At 41.2% G+C, this 24,704-nt stretch overlaps 1 protein-coding gene across 19 annotated transcripts in view; it reads right to left on the bottom strand.

The window, feature by feature from the left end:
* The window catches only part of LOC120406051 (potassium voltage-gated channel subfamily KQT member 1-like), an 819,762-nt gene that overhangs the window by 652,244 nt on the left and 142,814 nt on the right, over positions 1–24,704 (bottom strand). For all 19 annotated transcript variants that reach the window (XM_039540307.1, XM_039540238.1, XM_039540231.1 and 16 more), the window contains 3 exons: positions 19,378–19,504; positions 6,015–6,093; positions 1,651–1,747 (listed from right to left, as the gene is read on the bottom strand). In XM_039540307.1, the coding sequence (XP_039396241.1) occupies positions 1,651–1,747; positions 6,015–6,093; positions 19,378–19,504 (303 nt within the window). The remainder of the gene's footprint in view (positions 1–1,650; positions 1,748–6,014; positions 6,094–19,377; positions 19,505–24,704) is intronic.

The raw sequence follows: 24,704 nt of genomic DNA, 5'->3' as shown, positions 1-24,704 counted from the left end.
TTTGTACGCTGGCTGCAAAAAAAAAAAGAAACTGAGACCCTTTTTTCTTTAAAACGCAAATTTCTATTGCAAACTGGAGGGGAATAAAAGTTCTGTTTTCCCTTCTGTTCACTGCAGTTTCAGCTACACTTATCCAATGTCAATAAAGAATAGTTTTGATTTTGAACTGCTCATGTGTCAGTGGATGATCTCCTTGGTCAAGCACCACAGATATGAAGACTGTTTATAGATCATCATAATCACTTCTCTGGAGTAATAGAACTTCAAATTCATTTGGTTCACAGGCTTATCTTCTCCATGGTATTTTTTTATTTGCCCCCAGAAAACCCCCACAGTAAGCCTCATGAATGCAAAGAAAATACTTTAGTAGTCTAGTCCAGTATTATATGGATAGCCATGCAGTGTAGAGATAAACAATGAAGCTTACACTGACATGGGCCATTAAAATTACTCCTGTCATATAGGAATGAAGTGGATTTGTGTTGAGGGATTTTTGCTGTTTGTTTTGGGATTTTTTTTAAACAGGAATTCAATGTTTTTCAATGGAGTTCAGCCTGTTGGGGCTGAAGTTAGCTGTGGTACAGCAGAAATGTTAATAGCACAAGAATATCTATATGATAGATTTTCAGTGTTTTGCTTTAAGCAGCACCCAGTCATCTGTAACATAACAATGATCTGCTGAAGTAAATGCAGGTGGCACCTGTGATGGAAGTTCATAGTTGTTTACACTAATTGGAGAACAGATTTATATGAAGGAGTGTGAAGGAAGGACTGTCATAGGAGGAGAAATAACTGGCTATAAAGGTGAAGAAATCTGTAGTGTGGAACAAGTCATTATAATATGACAGGATGAGTAAGAAAGGATGACAATAATATTATGTTGATATGGTTAACCTCAAGCACCCGTTTTCACCAAAAACTATTCAAAAGTGACCCTTAAAAAAGGGCCCTTCAATCATTCATTTGTCAAAGTCTGTGCAAAAGTCTATGTGAAAAGTGATTATTTAAGCTTAAGTACTTCTGAACAGGAGAGGTAATGGTAAAATGTAAAAGCTTTAACAAAAACAGGCTGCTATTTATAGAAATATTTACCTCTATTTCACAGCCTATATCCTTAAATAAAATAGTGTTTCCTGCATGTTATAATACTATATTTAATATTTTTATTTATGGCACAAATTAGAAACCCCAATATTTAAGTAGCTTAATAAAAAGGAATGGTTAAAATGGTTGATGTGTTCACTTAAAATGTTTCCACTGGTTTTTCTTTTTTTGCCAAAATAACCTGGATTAGAAGACATTTCCTGCAAATACAGCTGACAGCATTTTTATATGCAAGACAAACCATGTAACTGTGTTTAATAAATTATGCTTGAATAGTCCCATCAAACTTCACAGAGAACCATTATTCACAGCTATAATGCTAATTTCCAGAAAATACCACTGCTGGTGCCTACTAGCTAATTGAAAGAAACATTCAGCCTAATTGTGTTCCTATTTTAAAAATAAAAAGAAACGTGATTGTCTTTGAAAGTGATTCATTCTATCTTGCAACAATCATTGTTCATTTTAAACCAGATCATGATTTGAAGTCCAAGAGATGAATAAGTTTCATAGACCATGTGTTAAGAATTTTAATATATCCAGTACCTGACGATGTATGAAAACAACTGATCCTAAGAGTCTCCAAGTGCCACCCTGCCGATCTACATGAAGCATGCGAAGTATCTGGAGAAACCGGATTCCCCTGAAAGAAAAATGTGAAATAAAATCAAAAACTTAAATATCTGTACAAACTATTTTTTAATCTGCACACAACCTTCAGGATGCATTTATATACTGTAATTTAAAAACCCACAAAAACAGGTGCATGATCATCCTTCAGGATGCTGAGCAACTTCTCTTCCCAGAGATGTGCCTGGGAATTAAAGCTATTCGGTACCTTGTGTGTGTGGACCCATACAATTTCAATACTGTATACTACTCTGTATTTAAGTGTATAGTATATCAATATACCAAATAGTTAAATAAATTGTACAAGTATTTGTTCATACTCTTAAGCACATTACATTTTTACTTATTTGTGACTCTCAAATGTTTGCTTTCTGAGAACATTCAGTACCAAAACACTTTACTAGCATGAACACTTGCAAAAAGTAAACTTTTAACCCCTATATTTTCCAAAAGCAAAACCTGAATTGAACATTCAACTGTAAAAGTCACAATTCTCACTTTTTTGCATGTTTTTAGTTACATAAATCATCCAATCAGCAAGTAGAGACAATACTATGCAACTTAAATAACCAACCAGAACATGAATTTTGAACTGGGAACTTTTGCAACTCAAGGAGGGTTGCCAGGTGTCTGGTTTTCAACTGGAGCACCTGGTCGAAAAGGGATCCTCCCCAGCTCGGTGCAAATGTGTGAGCGATGGAGTGAACGGGGTGGGGCCTCAGAAAAGGGGAGGTGCAAGAGTGTTCGGTTTTGTGTGATTAGAAAGTTGGCAACCCTATGTTGAAGAAATGTATGAATAATTTTAAATAAATAATTCAAATTAAAATATTTCTCATTAGTTTGGTTTGGTTTGTTTTTATCATGATCTCTTTATTTCTCTCCTACACACACTCTTAGCCATTGCTTATAGCAACTACTGTGTTGAAATCCTATCACTGAATCTAAGTAGCCAGAGAAGGAAAGGAATCATCTGGTCTATCCATCTGCTACTGCAAGATTGTCCTTCAAGTTTACTTTCTAGTGACCTATCCAATTCCACAGTCTAATAGGTCTCACCAACAGGGTATTTTTTTTTTAAATTCAGCCATTTTTTTTTCTTTTTATCATCTCCTTAGAGTTATGCTCTCTTGTGCCACATTAATAGGCAGGAACCTCAACAGGTTTCTCCACCATGATGTCCGGCAATTCCTATTACTCCTCAAAGACAGGTATTGCATTTGCCTTTAGAAAATCTAATCTCTCTGTAGAGGGGTGGTCACCCCGCTCCTGCCTGGAAAGGCTTGAAATCAGCCCTGATAGAGGGCTGAGACTGTGAGAGGGATGCTGCTAGGAAAGCAGCAAGCCTCGGCTGATTGCGGAAACAGCCACAGCTGCAGCCACACCCCAATCAGGCCACAGCTGGCCCTATAAAAGGCCAGTGAGCCAGGAGCTAGCAAAGACTCTCTCTAATTTGAGAGGGAGGAACCTGGCTGCAGGGAGATGAGAGAAGGTCCCTGGAGTGGGGCAGGGCTGGTGGAAGGCCAAGGGAGCTGGGGCACTCCAGCCTGGAAACCCCCCAGGCTGCGGCCTAGTGGAAGGCCAATTAGGTACTCCTGTGGCAGAGGCAGCAGGTCCAATCCCCCCTTGCCTATGATGAGTGGCTTTTACACTTCAGTCTGCTCCAGTGAGCGGGGGCTAGATGGTGACTGGCAGTAGCCCATGACTGAGGCAAGGTGGGGATAGAGGGATAGACAAGGGCACTGGGTCCTGGGAGGGATATGGGAGCCAGCGGCAGCAGGACGTCGGCCTGCAGATGGCGCTCAAGAGGCTAGAAACGCTAATTCCCTGAGGTGACCAGCAGAAGGTGCTGCAGGGATGAGTCCCACCCCGTTACACTCTCCTTCATTTAAAGTTTGCTTTTTTCTAAGCTTCCCCAGAAGAAAAAAAATGAAAATTACTAGAGCCTTGTACTTTTTGACCCCACATGTAATACTAAGCACTGTACCATGACACTGTGAAGCCTGAATGGCAGCATATATAAATGGTATTTCATTATTCTTTGATAGGATATTGAGTCTATTATATTACATTTTAGAAATTTAACTGCCAACATGTAATTATTTGAAATAAGGCCTGAAAGAGGAGAATTCTCATAATATGTGGCATGCTAACACTGGCTGGTTCACACAGTTCCCCTATGGGGGGGGGAAGGAAAGGACAAATACAATTTTTAGATGTTCCCCTAGGTTTCTTTAATTTAACAGTTGACAGCAAGTAGACATTTTGACATTTCTTGGTTTAGCTGTCTTTAATATATCTAAGTTGCTTACCACCATGGCATCCAACTGCTGATATGGACATTATGGGCACTTGATCAATGGCATATTACCAAAATTGATGTTTGTGGAGTATCAGAGACAGGCATAGATGAGGCATCGCTTCTCTGCAAATGCACAAGCTCTCCACAAAGGTAGAAGTGATGCTGGTAGCAAAGGTGACTGTTTTGATGATCTATACAAAAGTCTGAAGACATCAGACTGCAGACTATCAAAGTGTTACGAACTTTGTGGTTGTAGTGGATTCTGCATTGGTTCCAGACTTGCCAATTTCCACCGGGGCAGAAGCGGCCTTTCATTTGTGATGGGTCAGGAACTTGCGCCCTTTTGTGTCAGACAACAGCCTAACCAGGGTGATCCATGTTTCTGTATCTTCCATCTTAGATTATTGCAATTCACTCTACTCGGGGCTGAATGAAAACGCCTAAGTTGATGCAGCATGCTGCAAAAGCAACAAAGCCCAAGGCAAACATGATAGCTGTGCTTTGTGAAATCCAACACTATCATTCACTTCGAAACGGACTGCAACATCCTATCCCTAATCTAAAATGCCCTTAACAGATTAGGACCTGCATAATTTAGACTGTTTTTCCACAAAGGGACAATGCCATTGAAAGTTTAGACTCTCTTGCAACGCTGGCTACAAAAGTGCCATGCGAACACTTGTTCTCACTTTCAGGTGATATTGTAAATAAGAAGTAGGCAGCAGTATCACCCCTAAATGTAAACAAACTTATTTGTCTTAGCAACTGCTGAACAAGAAGTAGGACTGAGTGGACTTTTAGGCTCTAAAGTGTTACACTGCTTTGTTTTTGAGTAACAAAAAAATTCTACATTTGTAAATTGCACTTACACGATAAAGAGATTGCACTACAGTACTTGTAGGAGGTGAGTTGAAAATACTATTTCTTTTTAGAATTTTTACAGTGCAAATTTTGTAATAAAAAATAATATAAAGTGAGCACTGTACACTGTATTCCGTGTTGTAATAGAAATCAATATATTTGAAAATGTAGAAAAACAATTAAATTTCAGCTGGTATTCCATTGTTTAGCAGTGCGATTAATCACAATTTTTAAAATCATGATTAATTTTTTTTTAGTTAAGCACGTGAGTTAACTGTGATTAATTGACAGCCCTAAATTAAACAAATCTTAACATACACATTCACCTGTGGGAACAGAAAGTACATATTTGTTCTGGACACTTGTGTCTTCATAATCTTGTCAGTTCTTATATGCCAAAAGTCAGTGCCCTATAAATACCTTAGACAGACACTAAAGGGAGTTGTATATCTGTTTGCAGAACAATCCTGCAAAGTGCTGACTCCCTCACTTCCCAATGACTCAAGTGGGAGGGAGGGCACTTAGCACATTATAGGGAGGTGCAGCACCCCTTTGCTGGATTAAGCACAGTGGGAATGTACCTCTACCACTCCTTATCGCTCCTTTCCAGTATTTACTCAGTTTACCATCCAAAACAAGATTGTGCTACTTGGGGAAAGCTGAACAAACACTTCATAAATCAAATGTGTCTGGTTCCTGCATGGTATGTGTTACCTGTGCCAGATAAAATGCAATTGTGCTTTGATGGATTTAAGTGAAGTAATTACAGATTCTCCAAAAAAGTACCAAGTGAATTAAGTGGTGTCTGGATTATTTTTTAAATAAACCAAACATGCTGTAATATTATTTTTTCCCTCAGAAAGAGTGTTAGATGTTTTGTATGGGACATAATGCTTCTTTAGTTGTGTCCTCTTTGCTTCCACACTCACACCCACGCAGTATGCATTGCCTCGATACTGCCTTTCCCAATCAGTGACTGAGGCACAATGGTACACTGAGTTCTTTATAGTCCATTTACCTTGACATTTTGATAATCATCTTTGGCAATAACAATTGATGGGTTAATAGATGCATGCTCTTGTATTTATTTAGTTACGTTACAGTCACTAGAAGAACGTACCTTATGGCAGATGTGGCGAACACCTGCCCATTTGATCCTACACTCAGAACAATAATTGAGGCTATCACAACAATAAGATCTGTTTAAAAAAAACACATAGAACATTAGACTTATGCACTTAAACAGTCATTGAACACCAGATGAAAAAAGCAAACAAAAACCAAATGATTTTAGTTGAGTTTTGTCAGAACTGTGAGTTAACTTAGTGGAGTTTCACATCTGGAAAACTAAGATGAAAATCTGGTTTAGGCCAAGTGAAAACATGTTTGGTAATCACATCAAAATTCCCTATTTCCACTTCAGAAAATGAGCATCCCCATCCCATTCCCTTTCCCCGTACACATACTAAAAGAACATTATTAAGGGTGGAAACTCAAGCACTCAGAAGTTATGAAATGCCAGAATTCAGGTTGCCTGTGATACCTTAATTTGACTCCATTGTGCTGTATGCATTATGATGCAGTCTTTAATTACATGTTTACATTCTGTTTTTCCCCTGAACTCCTACCTCATTCAGAGCACAGGATGGATGGTGTTCAATGTATTTTGTTTCCTCATCGTTATTCAATGTGTGGCCCATGCCTTATTCACTGCACACTATTTAAAACCTCCTCTTAGGCGCAATTATTATTTCCTCCTCGTGGTCCTTACTATGGCACTGACCATTATAGTTTTGGAATGCTTCATAATTATTAAATTTATTTCCACAACATCCCTGTGAGGGGTGTTATCCCCATTTTACAAATAGGGAACTAAGGCACAAAGAGATTAAGGTCAAAAGTATCTACCTATTTGGGTGCCCAATTTGGTACACCTAGGACCTGATGTTTCATTAGCATTATATCACATGTGATAGACCCAGGCCAGTTGGGTACAGCAGAATAGCAGAAGGCAGATATACTGGCCACTGGATTAGCAGTTTTCTGTTCCCTGACTGACCAGAGCAGGGGCTGCTCCAGGCTATTGAGAACACCTGACTCCAATTAATCTTCAAAGAGTCAGGTGAGGCCATTAAGCTAATGTGAACACCTGACTCTAATTAAGGCCCTTTTGATGCTATAAAAAGGGCTCACTCCAGTCAGGCAGAGGAGAGCCAGGGAGCCAGAGGAGAGCAAGTGCGGCTGAAGGGCTGGTTAATGAAGACACCCTCAAACCATCGGTAAAGGAGCCCTAAGGTAAGGGTGAAGAAGGGAGAAGCAGGAAAGCTGTGGGGAAGTGGCCCAGGGAAATGTAGCAACTCTGGCAGTGAAAGGTTGGCTGCCAACAGCTGCTACCATTAGGGTCCCTGGGCTGGAACCCGGAGTAGAGGGTGGGCCTGGGTTCCCCCCAACCCACCACTACAGGAACATCTCCTGGGAGGGGAAGTCAGGCCCCTGTCAGGACAGGAGGCTAAACTGTTCTGAAATAAGCCCCCAGGGACAACAGAGACTGTGGGAGTTCTCTCACCAACCTCCTTGCTGGCCTATGATGAAAAGGGCTCAGTAGACTGTAACCCTGGCCCTAGAGAGAGACGGGCTATGTGGAGGGTCAGTGAGCCACTGAGGCTAGTATAAACCGCCTAGAAGTGCAGGGCCCACAGGGGCAAGGTCAGAGCTCTGCCACACACACTTAATATGTTCAAAGAATAGCTCTCCCATTGACTTCAGTTGCACTTCTGAGTCCTCAGCACTTCTGCACTTAAGACCCATTAATCTCAAAGCAGGCACCCAGAAACAGAGAAATGCTCAATTAATGAACACACATGAAAAAGTTTGCTTCAAGCGACTTGCCCAGCATCACATAGGATGTATGTGGCACAGTCAAGGGTATAAATCAATTCTCCATGGCAGAATTCAACTGCCTTTATGATGGCAGATCCCTGCCTCATTCACTACTCATCTTCCAACTTTTGCAACAAATAAGGAAAGGATCCTACAGTCTCCTTTACTACACAGCCCTGCTTCATCCCTAGAGCAGGTCCCTCCTGTGCACTTCCTGTCCTTTTGGGGAGGACACTAGTTGTCAACTTGTCTGGTCTATGCTCTGGCACCAGTTCAGCACATTGAGCCCACCCCACAGGAACCCCAGCCAGCCTCCAGAAGAAGTTCCTGGAGTTTTTCTGGCCAGTCTGCACTGGGTATCTGTGGGTGTCCTGAGCCTCCCCTTATGGGAGGGCAGAGTAGGTCTGCTCTGTATCCACACGCAGGCCCACAGCTTCTGCATTCAGGCCCTGCAGTGAGAGTGCAGGTAGTCATGCATGGTGCATTTTGGTGCACACCTTCCTCCATCATCTCCAATATGCCAGGTAGCTCTTATCTCCCAAGACCTCGCTGAGCTACCCATCTTTAACTGGGACCTCCTCAGGATCTGGAAGCATCTAGTGTCAGTGGCCAGGTCTGTAGCAGCCACTGTGGAGGAGGCCCTCCTTGCAGAACCCCTGCTACACAACCCCATCTCCATGTGCAGGTGAGGGAATCCCCCTTGGTACACTGGAAGTTAGGGATTACCGTGCTCAGCCATTGCATGGAGCTGCCCACCCTGCACGTACCCTGTTGTGTGCTCCAAGAGGGGAGGGCAGCCTTGTCTCCTGCTTCTCTCATTTTCCTCAAATTTATCCTGAGGAAGGGTGCTCCCCACCCACTGCTGACCCTCTGGAACTTATCAACCCCTCCGCCCCATAAACCTCCTTGGCCACACCCAACATGCCAACCATCTGCACATCTAGCCGGTCTATCTTATACCATGCCTCATGAACATCTCTCTATGCTCATCCTCCTCAACATCCATTTCCTCACTCCATACTACCAGCGGGGGACAAGTGGCAGGACCTCCTATGAATAGGCCCATGAGCTGAATAAGGCAGAGGTGCTGTGGAAAAAACAGTACGCAATCATCTAATTAAAGACTATCATGATGCATATCCACAAGAGGGACAAATTAAGGTTGCACAACCAACCTCTATCCTGGCATTTCCCAACTTTTGAATGATTGACTTTGGAACCTTAGTGCTCTTTGAAGATGTGGTTTGTGTGCAGATAGTTTCTTTGGTTTTTAAAAAAAGCAAACTGAAAACACAAATTCCATCAAGTGGCATCATATTGATACCCATATGGGACATCAGTAGCACTAAAATGTTTAGCTCCACCACACAGACCTCTGCAACTTGAGCTAGTAAGGTAACTGATAGTGGTGGTAAGTAGTAATCCTTTATGTGGACTGACACAGAAGAGAGATGAGACACTTTGCCATAGATATTTGCTGACAGTAGAGGAATGTTGAGACTCAGGAATCTTGGGTTCAACTCCAGGGTCTGGAGAGGAGTGTGTGTAGTGGGTACAGACCTTTCTATCTGTTCCCCACAATCTTGACTCCTCCTTCCCCATCCCCAGCAACCTGTTCCTGTCTCAATCCTTTCTCTTCTTCAGCCATGGTTCCATCTCAGTCCCTGTCTCCTTTCCCACCTCTCATCCTGGCTGTTCAGGGATGTCTCCCCTCTTCCCACTTTTTTTCCTGCCCCACCGATTCCCTGTCAGTCCCAATCTGCCAACCCCAGTCTCCCTACCCGACCAGTCTAAGCCCCTTCTGCTCCCTACAGCTGCCAGTTCCAGTCTTTGCTCACCCTAAATCCCAGTCTCTTTCTCAGCCAGCCTCCAGTCCCCATTCCCCCTACCATGTCCCAATCTATTCCCTTCCCCCTCGCCCAGATCTTGTCCTCTCAGTATTTGAATATTGCAACTTCCTCCCCCATGCTGCCTGGGCACCAGCATGGGGTGAGCTGAGAGCACTGGGGAGATGGGCTCCCTGCTTTCAGTTCTGAGGCACAGGCAGAGGCTTAGGCTCAGGCCCAGACCCAGACCCAGCTTGCACCAGCCCACAGCTGCAAATGTAGGCAAAGGTTTGCTTAGTCTCCTGCAGCCCTAGGCTTGAACATGCCCAGTGAGGACTGAAACTTGGGGAATTTAACTGCAAAGCTTTAGCAAATCTCTACTGAGCGTGTGCAAAATGCTCTTTTTCAAAGATTCATAAGGTGGAACCAAATTTGCATGGATTTTCAATAGAATGGCAAAAGGCCTATCTATCACACAAAGATCAATATCATATCAAATTTCAAGTCGTTGCTCCAAACTATGGTGGTGCTAAAGCTCAAAGGAAAGGTTTGCATATGCTAAAATTCTGGTACACAATCTTTTCTCTTCAACCTCATTTTTGGAAAAGGCTCAAAGCATTTGAAGTGAAATTTTATACAGAAAAAAAAAGTATTAGCCTGAGGCAGACACCTAGCATGTAAAATTTCAACCCAAATAGTTAATATTTAGCTAAGTTTTCAGCAACTGCAAGCAGGGTGTTATAATGGGAAGTATTGGGCAACTGTGCCTTTGATATTGGACCAAAAGTCACCCAACTATTTTTTTACTGGGATCTTGAAGACCTCTAGTATGTCAAAAATCAGAAAAAAAACACCCACATGGAATGCATGTAAAACTGCCTTTACTAATAAGGTATACAACTAAACAAGCTAAAGCTTTCCTAGATATGAAAGTACACTAAGTATTACTTGTGTTGGGGTCTAACTAATCCCATGATCAAACATATTTTTAAGAAGTTAAATGCTATGCTGGTGTCAGGGTCTAACTGACCCCATGTTTAGACCAAAAAAAGATAGCAACGGCAACAATATAAGAGGCCAGGGACAGGCACGGGGGTGGGGGGGAGGGCAATCAGGGGCATGCATCCCCCATAATCACTAGGGGACACAGAACTCCTCCAGCCTTAGGGCTGGGGCTGGGAGAGGGGAAAGCAAGCTCCTGCTGGAGCCAGGGGCAGGGGAGGGAGGGAAGAAAAAGTGATCTCTGCCGGGGGGGCACAGAACGTGGCCCCCTAAAGGGATCAAAGTTAAATGTCTGTGCATGCCCCTGTAAGAGGCACAAACACAGCAAAATGGCAGTAAATAGCCTACTACTTTGAACAAATGGGGCAAATAAGTGACATATGTTCTGAATGTACAATTTCACATTTTGCACATTTTAGAGGTGTGTTTCTGTCTCATTTTCTCAAACAAATGTAACATCTTGTCTGTTTCTTAGGCTTTGGACCAGTACTTAGCACACTAATCACCGTTCCCCTAGAAGCCTGAGGCAGGCTGCAATGTTGCTTCCATGCACCTGTGGTTTCTTCATTTCTATACCCAGGTCCCTGAAAAACATCCATCTCTTACTTAAGGATTTATTAAGCCAGAGGCAATTCAAGAAAATCCAAACAATATATGCATTCAGACATGCAATGTCCAAAATGGTCGCAAAAACTACCATCAGCCTGTGTTTGCCTATCCATTTTGCGATGGATGAGGATACCATCACATGTGTCCTTTTGTTTTGTTATAAAAATAAATGATATCTGGTTTTGCTTCAGCCCCAGAGGTAGAAGAATCTGAGTGCATAGATGACAACAGTAATACCGCTTTCCTCTTTTTGGGTACATAACTCACAAGGGTCATATTTTCCTGGAAACCAGACTGGAGTGGTCAGGTTTTGCCAATTGGGAAGGAACTGAGCAGGAATTTCAGGCTTGTTCCTTCTCGTTGTGCCAGCCAAAGTTAGGTTTTTTGGGGCAGCAAGTCCCTTGCAAGTCCAACACTGGTGAAAAAAATGTCCCTTGTTGCCTCTAACCATGTTTCTTGCCAGATTTCTTGCTGCTGCTGCATTCTCCTCTCTGCCAGCATATATGCCAGCATTTAAAACATACAAAGCTGTGAAGTCACAGCATAGCCAGAATTTAATGCCAGACCTGGCTGATTTTGAAGGCATATAATGCCTGGAAGGACAGCAACCATGTTAAGCCACCAGCTGTTTGTCAATGGTGACACTCTCATAGGGAACAAAACACCTGGGCAGAATACCAACAAACAAATCCCATAGCTCTGAATGGTTGGAAATTGATGGAGTAACAGTAACACTGAATACCAGTCTTCCATGGTCATTTGACCACCACTCCTCATGTTTCTCTGCTAGATCTATAAACACCTGCTAATATATGCAGTCCCAAGTAGGCACAAAGTTTGTCTTGAGTATTGGCTGCCAAGTACTCCCAAACAACTCAGCCCCATACTTGTTAAAATACTGGAGAATAAGATCTAGCATAGCTTGAATCAAGAGGAAGTTGCAAGCAGGGGAACAGAATATCCTTGGATGCACAATATGAAATGGATGGTCAATCCTGGAGCACGAGCAGGATGTTTCTGGAGGGAGGATTTGCTGGCATCTGTGCTATCTTTCCCCATTTTTCAGCTTTGTTCTTGGAGAGGTAAAAGTCTGCAGGCAGATCCTGATTTTTACTGCCCAGCAGTATCGCTGGAGTCGCTTTCCTAAGTGATTTCATCTTCCAGTGCTTCCATGCCACCACCCAGTACTGCAACAGCAAGCTCCCGGTCAGCATCATTGCCACTGGACTGCCTGGTGTCAGAATCATCCATTTCCACTGCGAACATTCTCAGGAGCCCTCCACGAGACCTGGCTCCTCTTGTCTCACTCCCAGGAGAAACACAGAGCCAATGAAGCTTTCAAACGCAGCCACTGCCATTGATGGTAACAGGGCATCTGGAACTGCTTCTGTCAACAGCGAGTCTTTGCCAACAGTAGCAAGCCTTTTCCCCATCTACAGCATCTGTCAAGTGAGGGCTTGCCAGGAAATGTATCTGACAATTGTGGCTTCCCCAGAAACTCTTCCTAGCATGTCAGTTTGACAGCATCATCTTCAAAGAAACTCAGTTTGCTGGACCTTTGTGATGATACATGAGACAAATGTTACCTGGGGTCAGACCCTGCACCCAGGTCTTTTGGGGGCATTTTTTTTTGAAAAACAAAAACCAGTGAAACGATGATAAAAACAATGCTGAAAGATTCATATAATCACATCATAACTGCTGCCTTGAAGTATAAAAAGAACAGTCTGATGCTAGAACACCTGCATAAATAATTTGTGGTCTAATTAACACAAAACTTTGAGTGACTTGTTTCTACATTAATACCTCAACAGGCATGCAGACAAAATCCATGCTAACAGGTTGTCCTCATTATAGTTTAAGAATATTTGAAGAATGAGGTGGCAATGGTTTGACTATCATTTAAAAAAAACTGTATGTGTTTGGAGATCCCCCAAAGACCTTGGAAGTGTAGTACTTTTATTTTCCCCATTGACTAACACAGAGAGGTGGAACTGATCCTATTACCTTTTTTTACACACTTTTTTCCTACTAAAACCCATGATGGATAGGATAATAAAACCAGTGCAGAAAGATTGACTTCAGCCTAGTTTGAGAATACTTAATGTATGAACAGGAACAGGTTTGGCACAAAAAAATTATTTATATTTTTGTGCATGTTGGGGTCAGAGAGATCCTAAAACAGTGGGACGACAGCTGGTGCTACCAAACCTGACCATAATGTATATGCCTTTACTACTATTATACATATATAAACACACACACACACATATGCACATAGTGTGGTGCATTATAAATGATTCATCAGCATTTATATCAATATATATACTACATAAGTATAGAGATGATAGCCCTGTGATAAACTGCAGAGCTATATCATCAACTTATTTATCTCACAGCTTTGAAAACCCTGCCTTCTAGTTCATCCTCCTTGGGGCTTATTGTACTATTTCAAATCCTTCAGCAGCTTCAAACAGCTACCATTTATATCTAAAAATCAGCTTGCTAAGCAATTATTTCTTATTTATACACATAGGCAGAGAACATAGTAATACCTACAGTCAAGACTGCTTAAGTATTTCCATTCTTGACTCAACAATTTGATTTCTAATTTTCTAATATCTTTACATTTGGTCTACAACTTTCAATACCTGGTGATTTTGAGCAAATACAATTCACCTATTTTTCAAGTACAAAAAGCAACAAAAATTCCACTTTAATAAAAACTTTGAATTGTTTTTAGCAGCTCTAGTAGTTTATGGTATGAAGTTTATGGCCTGGAGATAGTTCTTAGGCTGGATATATGTTTTTTAGTGGTCCAGTGAAAATCTGTCTGTAAGGACTTAAAATAAACAGCCTGTATGCACATACTTTGAGTTCTGACTTACAATAATGTGGTTTTTGCTAATATTCGCTCAGTGTTTTATTGGCACGGCACTGGTAGGTTTATATAAGTTGACTGTAATTTCACATTCAATGTGCAAGTGCTCCTTCAGAGCCCTGTCTCATTCCATAACAAACTTTGAAGGTGCATATGAATATATTCCATACAGGCCTATTGCTAAAGGCAGACAATATGGGATAATAATGCACACACAACACCCTTGAACATATACCTGCCTAATATTTATTTCAAAGCATAAATTCCCAAGCCCCCAGGGAATGAACATTAATTATAAAAATGTATCTGTAATGACATTTTTGTAATGCAGCAAAAGGATAGCATATGTCAGCAAAAGGATAGTGTGTGACCTTGCAATCCCTCATGTTATCTTCGCCTGTGCCCACTATTTATCTTTTACAAAAAGCCTAATTATAAACATTCAGAGTGGGAATTTTCAAAAGCATTGAGTGTTGACCCAACACTGCTCCTGCTGAAGCCAATGATAAACCCATATCCATTTCTCTTAGGCATGTCTAAGGCTCCTATCACTGTAGTATCTGAGCACCTTATAATTTTGAATGTATTTATCTTTAGTGAGGCAGGGAACTCCTATTTTCCCCATTTTGGGGATGGGAAATTAAGGCACAAAGAGATTAATGATTTGCCCAAGGTCATGCAGGGTGTCAATGGTGGAGCAAAGACCTGAATCTGTACCTCCTAAGTCCCAAGATGCTCCCTAACAACTAGGCCATCCTTGCTCTCACCTCCCACTGATTTCTACATAGGCAGAGTTAGACCAGCGCTAGTTGCTTTGGAAAATTCCACCTCAGCAATGAAAACTTCAGGTCTTCCAATACAAGTTTGAAACTATTGTACTTTTAAGTTTTATCAACAATAAAAATAAAAAAATGGTCTCCTCCAGTCCTAACATTTTTCTCCCTGTAGTTTTCCTTCCTTCCCCCACCACCTCTCACTTCAGTATTATATTCATCTTACCCCTTTCATGTTGTTCACTCTCCTCCTCTTTCCCCTTTGGCACCCCCAGCTTCTTCTCCCCAACTCCCCCAGGCTTTTGTTCTTTTGAAAATGCTTGCTCATTAACATATTCTATCCAGCATCTCCAAAAAAACCAAAGAAAAGCTTTGGCAAAACTAAAGTAAAGGATAGAAAAAGAGGAAAACAAAGGAGGGGGAAGAGTAGCAACTGAGGGTATCTGCCAATTTTAACTCCTTTCTATAAACAGCACTGAATTCAGAAGCAGTGAGCAGATTTAGAATATAAAAGTTATTAGTGGCCCTGGCAATGAAAGTCCCTTCTCTTTCATAAGCATCTAAATCCTCACACCTATAACAAAACAACAAAAAAGGAAAAAAATTAAGGGTGCATCTGCAAAGCAATTAAACACCTGTGCCTGGCCCACGTCAGCTGACTTGGGCTCACAGGGCTAAAAATTGCTGTGTACATAGTTTGGGTTCCAGCTGGAGCCAAGGCTCTGGGAACCCTCTGGCCTTGCGGGGTCCCAGAGCCCTGACTCCAGCCTGAACCTGAACATCTACAACACACAGACAAGTCTAGCAATAGGGCTAGTACACAGTTTCTTCTACAACATAGCAACAGCCGTGCTTCCAAATGTATTTTCCCAATAAGCCTTCATTCCCACAAGAATAAAACAGTATTTACACCTCTTTTTACATGACCTCCCACATTCTCTATACTTAGACATTCTGAAGTGTCCTAACAAAAATGTTGCAACCCTGTGCTCACGATTTACACTTAACATTTCAAGTGCACTCTATGATCTCTGTTATACAAACACTAATTGCTACTGTAGTATGCATAGGTGCCAACTTCTGCTCGCGCCGGTGGGTGCTTGACCCCCGTCTGCCCCCAGCCCTGCCCCGACTCCACCCTTTCCCCACCTCTGCCCTGCCCTCATTCCAACCCCTTCGCCAACTCTGCCCCCTCCCTCCCCTAGTCCAACTCCTTCCCTAATCCCCACCCCGGCCACGCCTCTTCCCCACCTCCTCCCTTGAGCGTGCCACATTCCTGCTCTTCCCCCTCCCTCCCGGAGCTTGCTATGCCACCAAACGGCTGTTTGGCTGTAGCAAGCGCTGGGAGTAGACGGAGGAGACGAGATGCAGCACGCTCAGGGGAGGAGGTGGAGGTGAGGTCGGGCGTGGGGGCAGGGAGAGGAGCTTGGCCGTGGGTGCTCCGGGGCTAGAGTCAGCGCCTATGGTAGTATGCAATATGACAGCATACTGAATATAGATCAAGTTGAAAACACAGTCTAAAAAGGATTTCTATAGCTTATTCTACATTCAAATGAATATTCTGTCAGATATTTACTTATGGAAGCTTCTTAATTTAAATATAATCCTGGGAAAGTGATGGGGAGGAAAAGTTACTGCATACATAGATTGTTTCAAGTTCTGTCTCATGATATGCTCTATAAGGCTAGGTCAGTTATAGAATTGGCTGTATAATTATTTTCTGCAAAAAATATTAAAGTTTTCAAAAAAATGTCACATCATTTTGGTCTTTTAGTAAAAAATAAAAATAAATAAATACACAACTTCCTTACAAGGCCAAATTTACCAGACCGCTTTAACTGTGTCTGCATCAGAGTCATTATGTCTGCAAACAATGAAGTGGCATGCACCAAATCGGTTCCCACGTCCCTCAAAAGGTGATGGCACATGCAATCGCCCATATATAAACACAGCTATTAGGGCTGTCGATTAATCACAGTTAACTCACACGATTAACTCAAAAAATTAATTGCAATTAAAAAAAATCAGTCCTACTTCTTGTTCAGCCAATCGCTAAGACAAACAAGTTTGTTTACATTTATGGGATATAATGCTGCCCGCTTCTTATTTACAATGTCACCTGAAAGTGAGAACCAGCATTTGCTGGCACTTTTGTAGCCGGCATAGCAAGCTATTTACATGCCAGATATGCAGAACATTTGTATGCCCCTTCATGCTTCAGCCACCATTCCAGAAAACATGTTTCCATGCTGATGACGCTTGTTAAAAAAAATAATGTATTAATAAAATTTTGACTGAACTCCTTGCAGGAGAATACTATGTCTCCTGCTCTGTTTTACCTGCATTCTGTCATGTATTTCATAATATAGCAGTCTCGGATGATGACCCAGCACATGTTGTTTGTTTTAAGAACACTTTCACTGCAGATTGGACAAAACTCAAAGAAGGTACCAGTAGATAGATACAGCACTCGACCCAAGGTTTAAGAATCTGAAGTGCCTTCCAAAATCTGAGAGGGATGACGTGTAGAGCATGCTTTCAGATGTTTTAAAAGAGCAACACTCCGATGCAGAATCTACAGAACCCGAACCATCAAAAAAGAAAATCAACCTTCTGCTTGTGGCATCTGACTCAGATGATGAAAGTGAACATGTGTCAGTTTGCACTGCTTTGAATCGTTATCGAGCAGAACCCGTCATCAGCATGGACATATGTCCTCTGGAATGGTGGTTGAAGATGAAGGGACATATCAATCTTTAGCACATCTGGCGCGTAAATATCTTGCAACAATGGCTACAACAGTGCCATGCAAACATCTGTTCTCACTTTCAGGTGACATTGTAAACAAGAAACAGACAGCATTATCTCCTGCAAATGTAAACAAACTTGTTTGTCTTTGTGACTGGCTGAACAAGAAGTAGAATTGAGCAGACTTGTAAGCTCTAAAGTTTTACATTGTTTTGTTTTTGAATGCAGTTATTTTTGTACATAATTCTACATTTGTAAGTTCAACTTTCATGATAACGAGATTGCACTACAGTACTTGTATGAGGTGAATTGAAAAATATTTCTTTTGTTTTTTTACAGTGCAAATACTTGTAATCAAAAATATAAAGTGAGCACTGTACACTTTATTCTGTGTTGTAACTGAAATCAATATTTGAAAACGTAGAAAACACCCAAAAATATAAATAAATGGTATTCTATTATTAACAGTGTGATTAAGCATGTGATTAATGGCAATTAATTTTTAACACAATTAATGTTTTTAATCACTTGAGATCCCTAACAGCTATACATTTTGTGCATTTGTGCTTCTGTTTGTTTTGCATGCAATGAAACTTCCCCCAGGATTTGAAAGTTGTACATTATTTCCCCCTATTGTTAATTAAGCATATTAAGTTCCTCAGCAGACTACTTGGTTTGCTAAGTTTTCACCTGAAATTTCATGCAAATCATAGGTGGTGAGTGAGGGAATTAGCTGTGGACTCTGCAGATGAGGTTAAACTCACACACTGCTCCCCACCTACCCATACCCTGGCAGAAGCATGACTACAAAACCCAGTGAGCTGAAACTCAGTTTCCAATACCCCTGTATAAAAATAACCTATGAAAGGGAACACAGGCCCCTTAATGATTAAAAAGTGTACTGTAGATGGTATTAATAGACATTTTATACACATTCATATCATTGTAGCACCTAAAATGGTCAAAGTGGTGTACAAAAACCACAGGAAGATAAAGCCTTTCTCAAAGGGTTTATAAATGAAATAAGAAAAACACTCTCAAGACAAAACAGAATGTTATGGTAATGTTATGTACAAATCCAGTTACTTTTTTCCGTTGCCCCTTTTCCCCAACACCCCTCTCACTCTCCTCCAACTAGCTCTCTAGTCCCTCTTCCTCTCCATCCAGCAGCTCCTTTGTGTCCTTCCTTGCACCCTGTCCACCCTACAGTACATATTCAAGCACCATTTGAGAACCTGGGGCTGGGAAAAGAAGGGAGAAAACAGCCAGTGAGAGGGTGACCAAGTTATTGAAAGTATCTGAAAATACGGCCACCCTCCTCAGGCCCAGTGTCTCACATAGCCTCATCCACCCCTGTTATCCCCAGTAGATGCTGCTGCTCTCTGTCTTCTCTACCCTCCAGAGAGGGATTGTGTCTTTCAGATTTTCCTTCTTCAGCTAGGATTTCCTGTAGGCAAGGGCCCACTACATACCATTATTTCATGACATGCAATATTACTGCTTATTAGTTGTACCATGGTAGTGCCTAGAGACCCCATTGTACTAGGCACATTTCTAAAACATAATAAGACTGTAAACTTTTCAAGGCAAGGACAATTTAAATAGCAAAGACAGACACCAGGAAGCACAGACAGCTTGCCCAAGGTCACACACAGGTCAGTGCTAAGAATCAAGGATACAACTCAGGTCTCTTTGGTAATAACTTTATATTTGCACTTTAAAAAGGATACTAACAGAACAGTCTGAAAACAATATAAATCTTACCAATAATTGATATAGGCTTTCTGGCAAAACGTAGTCTTCCCTTAAAGCCAACATATTTACTTCTGCAACCAGCAGACCATAGCCGCACCAAATATTCAGCACCAAAAAACACCACCAGAACAATTTCCTGTTGGAATTAAAAGGAAAAAGACGTGATTAACATTAAAAATTAACCCACAATTTGCATTTTCCATTTCTCTCCTGTGACTTGTCAAGCCACCTCCTGAAAACCAAAAAGCCAACAGTAACAGGGTTGTGTTTTATTTCTTTTTCAGAGGGCAAATTTTAAAAAATGGAGTATACTGCCAGCAAACTATTTGTGGAGCAAGGTACTAGTCAGCATAAATAAGTTATTTAATAGAATACTCAGAGCTAAGAGTTATTCTCCTAATCCCTCTAGGCAACACCATAGCAGTGGACTCGGAGGGAAGTCACAGTAAATTTCTTCTTCTGTTTAGTTACTGTTTCTAAAAGTTGAAAATAGAAGGATGAAAAATGAAAAACAGATTTATTCATAAGATTAGCAAAAATATGAGCTAAGAAACATAAGGATTTTGAAGACAAGGGGTGGACTACATGAACATAACAGAAGTCCAGACATTAACTTTGGTATACACAGGAAAATATAGTACATCAAAAATGTATTAGTAATCTAAGCTTATTATTGTTTATCTACATTTACTCTGTTTAATGAAAATTCTGACACTAGCTTGTAATAAAAAATTAGTTCACCCAGGAAAGAGCCCCTGGGAAATTATTTCCGTGCTTTGGGACAAAAGCAGATTTGGTGAGGACTACAATTTGAATTATTTCTGTGCTTTGGGACAAAAGCAGATTTGGTGAGGACTACAATTTGAATTTAGGTTACTGAAGAGTTCTCTGCTTCTTTCTTGCTTTCCTTTACCATGTCAGTGCATTAGAACAACTAGAAGCAGGGGCGGCTCTAGGCACCAGCAAACCAAGCTGTTGCCTAGGGCGGCCAAGTCTAGGGGGCGGCAGGCTGGGCCGGTGGACCTGCCGCAGTCATGCCTGCGGGAGGTCCACCGGAGCCGCGGACGACCGGACCTGCCGCAGGCATGACTGCGGAGGGGGGCTCGTCCCGCGGCTCGGCTGGATCTCCCGCAGGCATGACTGCGGCAGCTCAAGCGGAGCCGCTGGACCCGCGAACCGTCCGCAGCCGTGCCCGCGGGAGGTTCGCTGTTCCCGCGGCTCCGGTGGAGCTCCCGCAGTCATGCCTGCGGCAGGTCCGCTCGTCCCGGGGCTCCGGTGGACCTGCCGCAGGAGCTCCACCGGAGCCGCGGGAAGAGGGGACCCGCCGCGGGACCGAGGAAGGGCGGCGCAGCACACCGCGCTGCCTGGGGCAGCCTAATTTCTAGAGCCGCCCCTGACTAGAAGCATTAGTGCATTAGAACAACCAGGATGCCTTCCAGCTGAAACTGTACCCAGTTGACTCAGACATACATTTACTATACAACTTCCTGTTCCACAATGAGCTTTGGAAAATATTTACATTTTCACTAAAATATGTCTGCAATCCATTTTAGGAATTGCAAGGTACCAATATACTTACATCACATCACAATTTTCATTAAATACTGATAGATATCTGTCCTGGTACTTGGTGCTCTGAATGGCACAGCAGAGATCAAAGCATTTTGAGACTAGGCATAAAACAATTACTTCGGATAAAGTATTAACTGAACTAATACTCAAACTCCAACCCAACTTTTGGTGTTTGACACAGCTAGGTTACCAAGCCTCCTTCACTTCCTGGCTTTGGCTGGAATGAAAAGCAAAAGGAGCAAACACAAGAAATCTTTCTGCTATTCTTGTGTTATTTCTATCCTAACAAACAAGGATTAGTAGAAATCTGACAATGTGCAGTAAAATTGGCTGACAAAGAAGGCTGGGAGATAACATTCAAAATTATGATGCTGACCTGTTTTATTCAAGACAATGTTTTCCAAAATATTATATGAAATGTTCTCCTGGGCTTCCATAGAGAATCAATTACTCCTTTTAAGTTTGGTACACTTGGTTCTAATCACACAGGTCAATAAAAGCAAAGAATCTCCAGTTCTTTAAGGAATGTGATTCTGAAATGTAAGGGAACTTGCAAAATTCTGCTTATGAGTCAAGTTTTCATTTTTTTAATAAACTTAACAACTAATGTTCACACAGAGAGAGAGAGCTCTATATGCATACAAAGCTATGCAAAAATTCAAAATCAGAGTTTACAAACTTGAACCTCTTTTCTAATCCAAAATTGTACAATTCTCCCATCAACTCACTTGCATCTAATTACACATTCACTGAAAGGAATGTGGTCTGTTTTGTTAACAGATTCATGGATTGCAAGGTTAGAAGGAACAATAGTGATCATCTAGTCTGATCCTGTAGAACACAAGTCATAGAACTTCCCCAAAATAATTCCTTGGGCAGATCTTTTAGAAAAACAGCCAATCTTGATTTAAAAATCATCAGTGATGGAGAATCCACCGTGATCTTTCGTAAATTGCTCCAGTGATTAGTTACTCACTTTAAAATTGATGCCATATTTCCAGTCTGGCTTTGTCTAGCTTCAGCTTGCATTCATTGGATCATGTTAAACCTTTCTTTGCTAGATTGAAGAGTGCATCATCAAATATTTGTTCCCCACAAAGGTACTTAGAGATTAATCAAGTCACCCCTAATCTTCTCTTTGTTAAACTAAATAGACCCATGGAACTCAAATCTATCACTATGAAGCATGTTTTCTAATCCTTCAGTCAATCTCATAGTTCTTCACTGAACTATCTCCAATTTATCACACCATTATGGACACCATTACTGGACACAGTATTCCCCCAATGGTCACACCAGACCAAATACATGAGTAAAATAAACTCTCTACTCCTACTCAAGATTCCCCCAATCCATCCAAGGACTGCTCCATTCCTTTTGGCCACAGTGTTGCATTGGCAGCTCACGTTCAGCTGATTATGCACCACAACCCCCAAATCTTTTACAGAGAGTCACGGCTTTCCATCATAGAGTCCCCTATCCTGTATGTATGGTCTGCATTCTTTGTTCCTAGAAGTACATATTTACATTTAGCCATATTAAAAACATATATTGTTTGCTACCACCAGTTTACCAAGGCATCTACACCGTTTTGTATTTGTCACATGTTCTCTTCATTATTTCCCACTCCTCCAATTTTTGTGTCATTTACAAACTTTCAGGGATGATTTTATGTTTTCTTCCAAGTATTTAATTAAAAAAAAAGTTAAATAGTGTAGGGCCAAGAACGCGTCCCTGTGGGACCCCACTAGAATCAGGAATTTCCTAATTCCTCAACTACATGTTGAGACCTATTAGTTAGCCAGCTTTTAATCCATTGACTGTGTGCCATGTTAATTTTATAACTTTTCATCAAAATATCATGGAGTACTAACTCAAGTTTTGCGTCTGATGTGTTACATTTACATTACATGTCAGCTAACATCACATACTAGAATGCCCACTATTACTAAATAATTAAGAGCAATAGCAGCAAAGAATCCTGTGGCACCTTATAGACTAACAGACGTTTTGCAGCATGAGCTTTCGTGGGTGAATGCCCACTTCGTTGGATGCAAGAGTCTTGCATCCGACGAAGTGGGCATTCACCCACAAAAGCTCATGCTGCAAAACGTCTGTTAGTCTATAAGGTGCCACAGGATTCTTTGCTGCTTTTACAGAACCAGACTAACACGGCTACCTCTCTGATACTTAAGAGCAATAGGATAACCACTGTGTTAAAGCAAGTGCATCTTGGCAACCTTTCTTCAAGCGAACCGGTCTGAATACAGATTCTTGCAGAAACCACTAATGCTATCCCTACCACAAGTCAGACGTGTTCTCTTGAGTATAATGGGAACACATCCTACTTCTCTAACCCCACAGGCTGAGCTGGTGGGGTAGCAGGAGCAGTATCAACTGGGAGAGCATTTGGGAACAGCCGCATTCCCCATCTTCACACCTGGAATGGGATTCATTTCTCTGAACAATGCCTATTCATCCTTAGAATTCCACATAATCAAAGTATTTTAGAGGATGAAAGGTGAGTAAAAGAGGGATTACGCAAGCCTACTAATTATGATTGAGTTGTTAACTTTGGGATCAGACCCCCAGGATAAGGATTGTCATAGCAATTTATAACAAGAATAGATGTGCCATATAATTGCAACATAAAAGTATGTCTCTTCCCTCCCAACCCCCACGAAGTTGTAGGCTTTTCTGACTCACACTTACAGGATATCATTAACACCTGTGCAAGAATTATTGACAGGAACAGTGAGGTAGAATTGCTATGTTCAGTTACACTAAGTATTTGCTAGCAGAGAAAACACTATGTACAAGAGAAATGCTGAGGAAACAAAGGATTTATAGTTTTGAGATATTTCCCCGATAGGAAAAATGTGGCAATTTGACCATGCAGGCCTTTCTCTGGGAAACAGGACAGATCCCTCAAACTAATCAATTAATCTCTGTCCTCTTCTTTAGCTTACTACTTCATTGTTTGTATACGATATATTTGCTAAATCAAACAGAACAGGGTTCTCAAATTTGCTAGAACAGATTTCAGAAGTTTGACAGCTCTTTACTCACTTTCAAGAACTGACAGAATTATCAGAATTTACATTAGCTTTGTACTGTCTGCTTGCTTACTGCTCTCTGCTGAAGTCAGTATCAACACTTACAATAACTACAAGTCTGTCTCGTTTTGTTTTGGAAACCAAAATTATAGCATGTCCTAGACACTTTCTCAAGACAAAGGATGTTCTAATTAATTGTATGTAAAAGATACAGTTTTCTCAATTCTTAAATAATTCTCTAACCTATTTGTGTCAAGCACACCCAGAAAAATCAAAATACATTAAAATATTCATGCTCTAGCACTATGAAACTGTATACAATATATTTAAAAGATTGTGAACATGCTGATATGAGGATAGAATGAAAGGGAAAGAAAGGCAAATAACTTCCAACAGTTTACAGTCCAAAACTCAGTCAAATTAGAAACTTTTGAGGCAAGGTCACCAACTTTTATGATATACTAGGTTTGATATACTTTATAGGTTTGAGATATATATTATTATACACACACTGTCCTGCCAGAATATCATCTGTGACCAAATATAAGACTCCTTGCAGCAGTAAGATGTACATCATATAAAGGAAATTTATAGCTCAGAATTCACAATACCTCCCAATATGGTTAAAGATACACTGCACCAGAGAAGCAGCTGAACGGAATGAATGCAGCTGGAGTGATTAAAATGCACACATGAAAAAGGCAAGTA

This window comes from Mauremys reevesii, linkage group 1 (assembly GCF_016161935.1).
Source record: "Mauremys reevesii isolate NIE-2019 linkage group 1, ASM1616193v1, whole genome shotgun sequence".
Classification (NCBI taxonomy): Eukaryota; Metazoa; Chordata; order Testudines; family Geoemydidae; genus Mauremys; species Mauremys reevesii.
The sequence above is the reverse complement of the archived record's forward strand: the minus strand, read 5'-3'. Positions and strand labels throughout refer to the sequence as shown.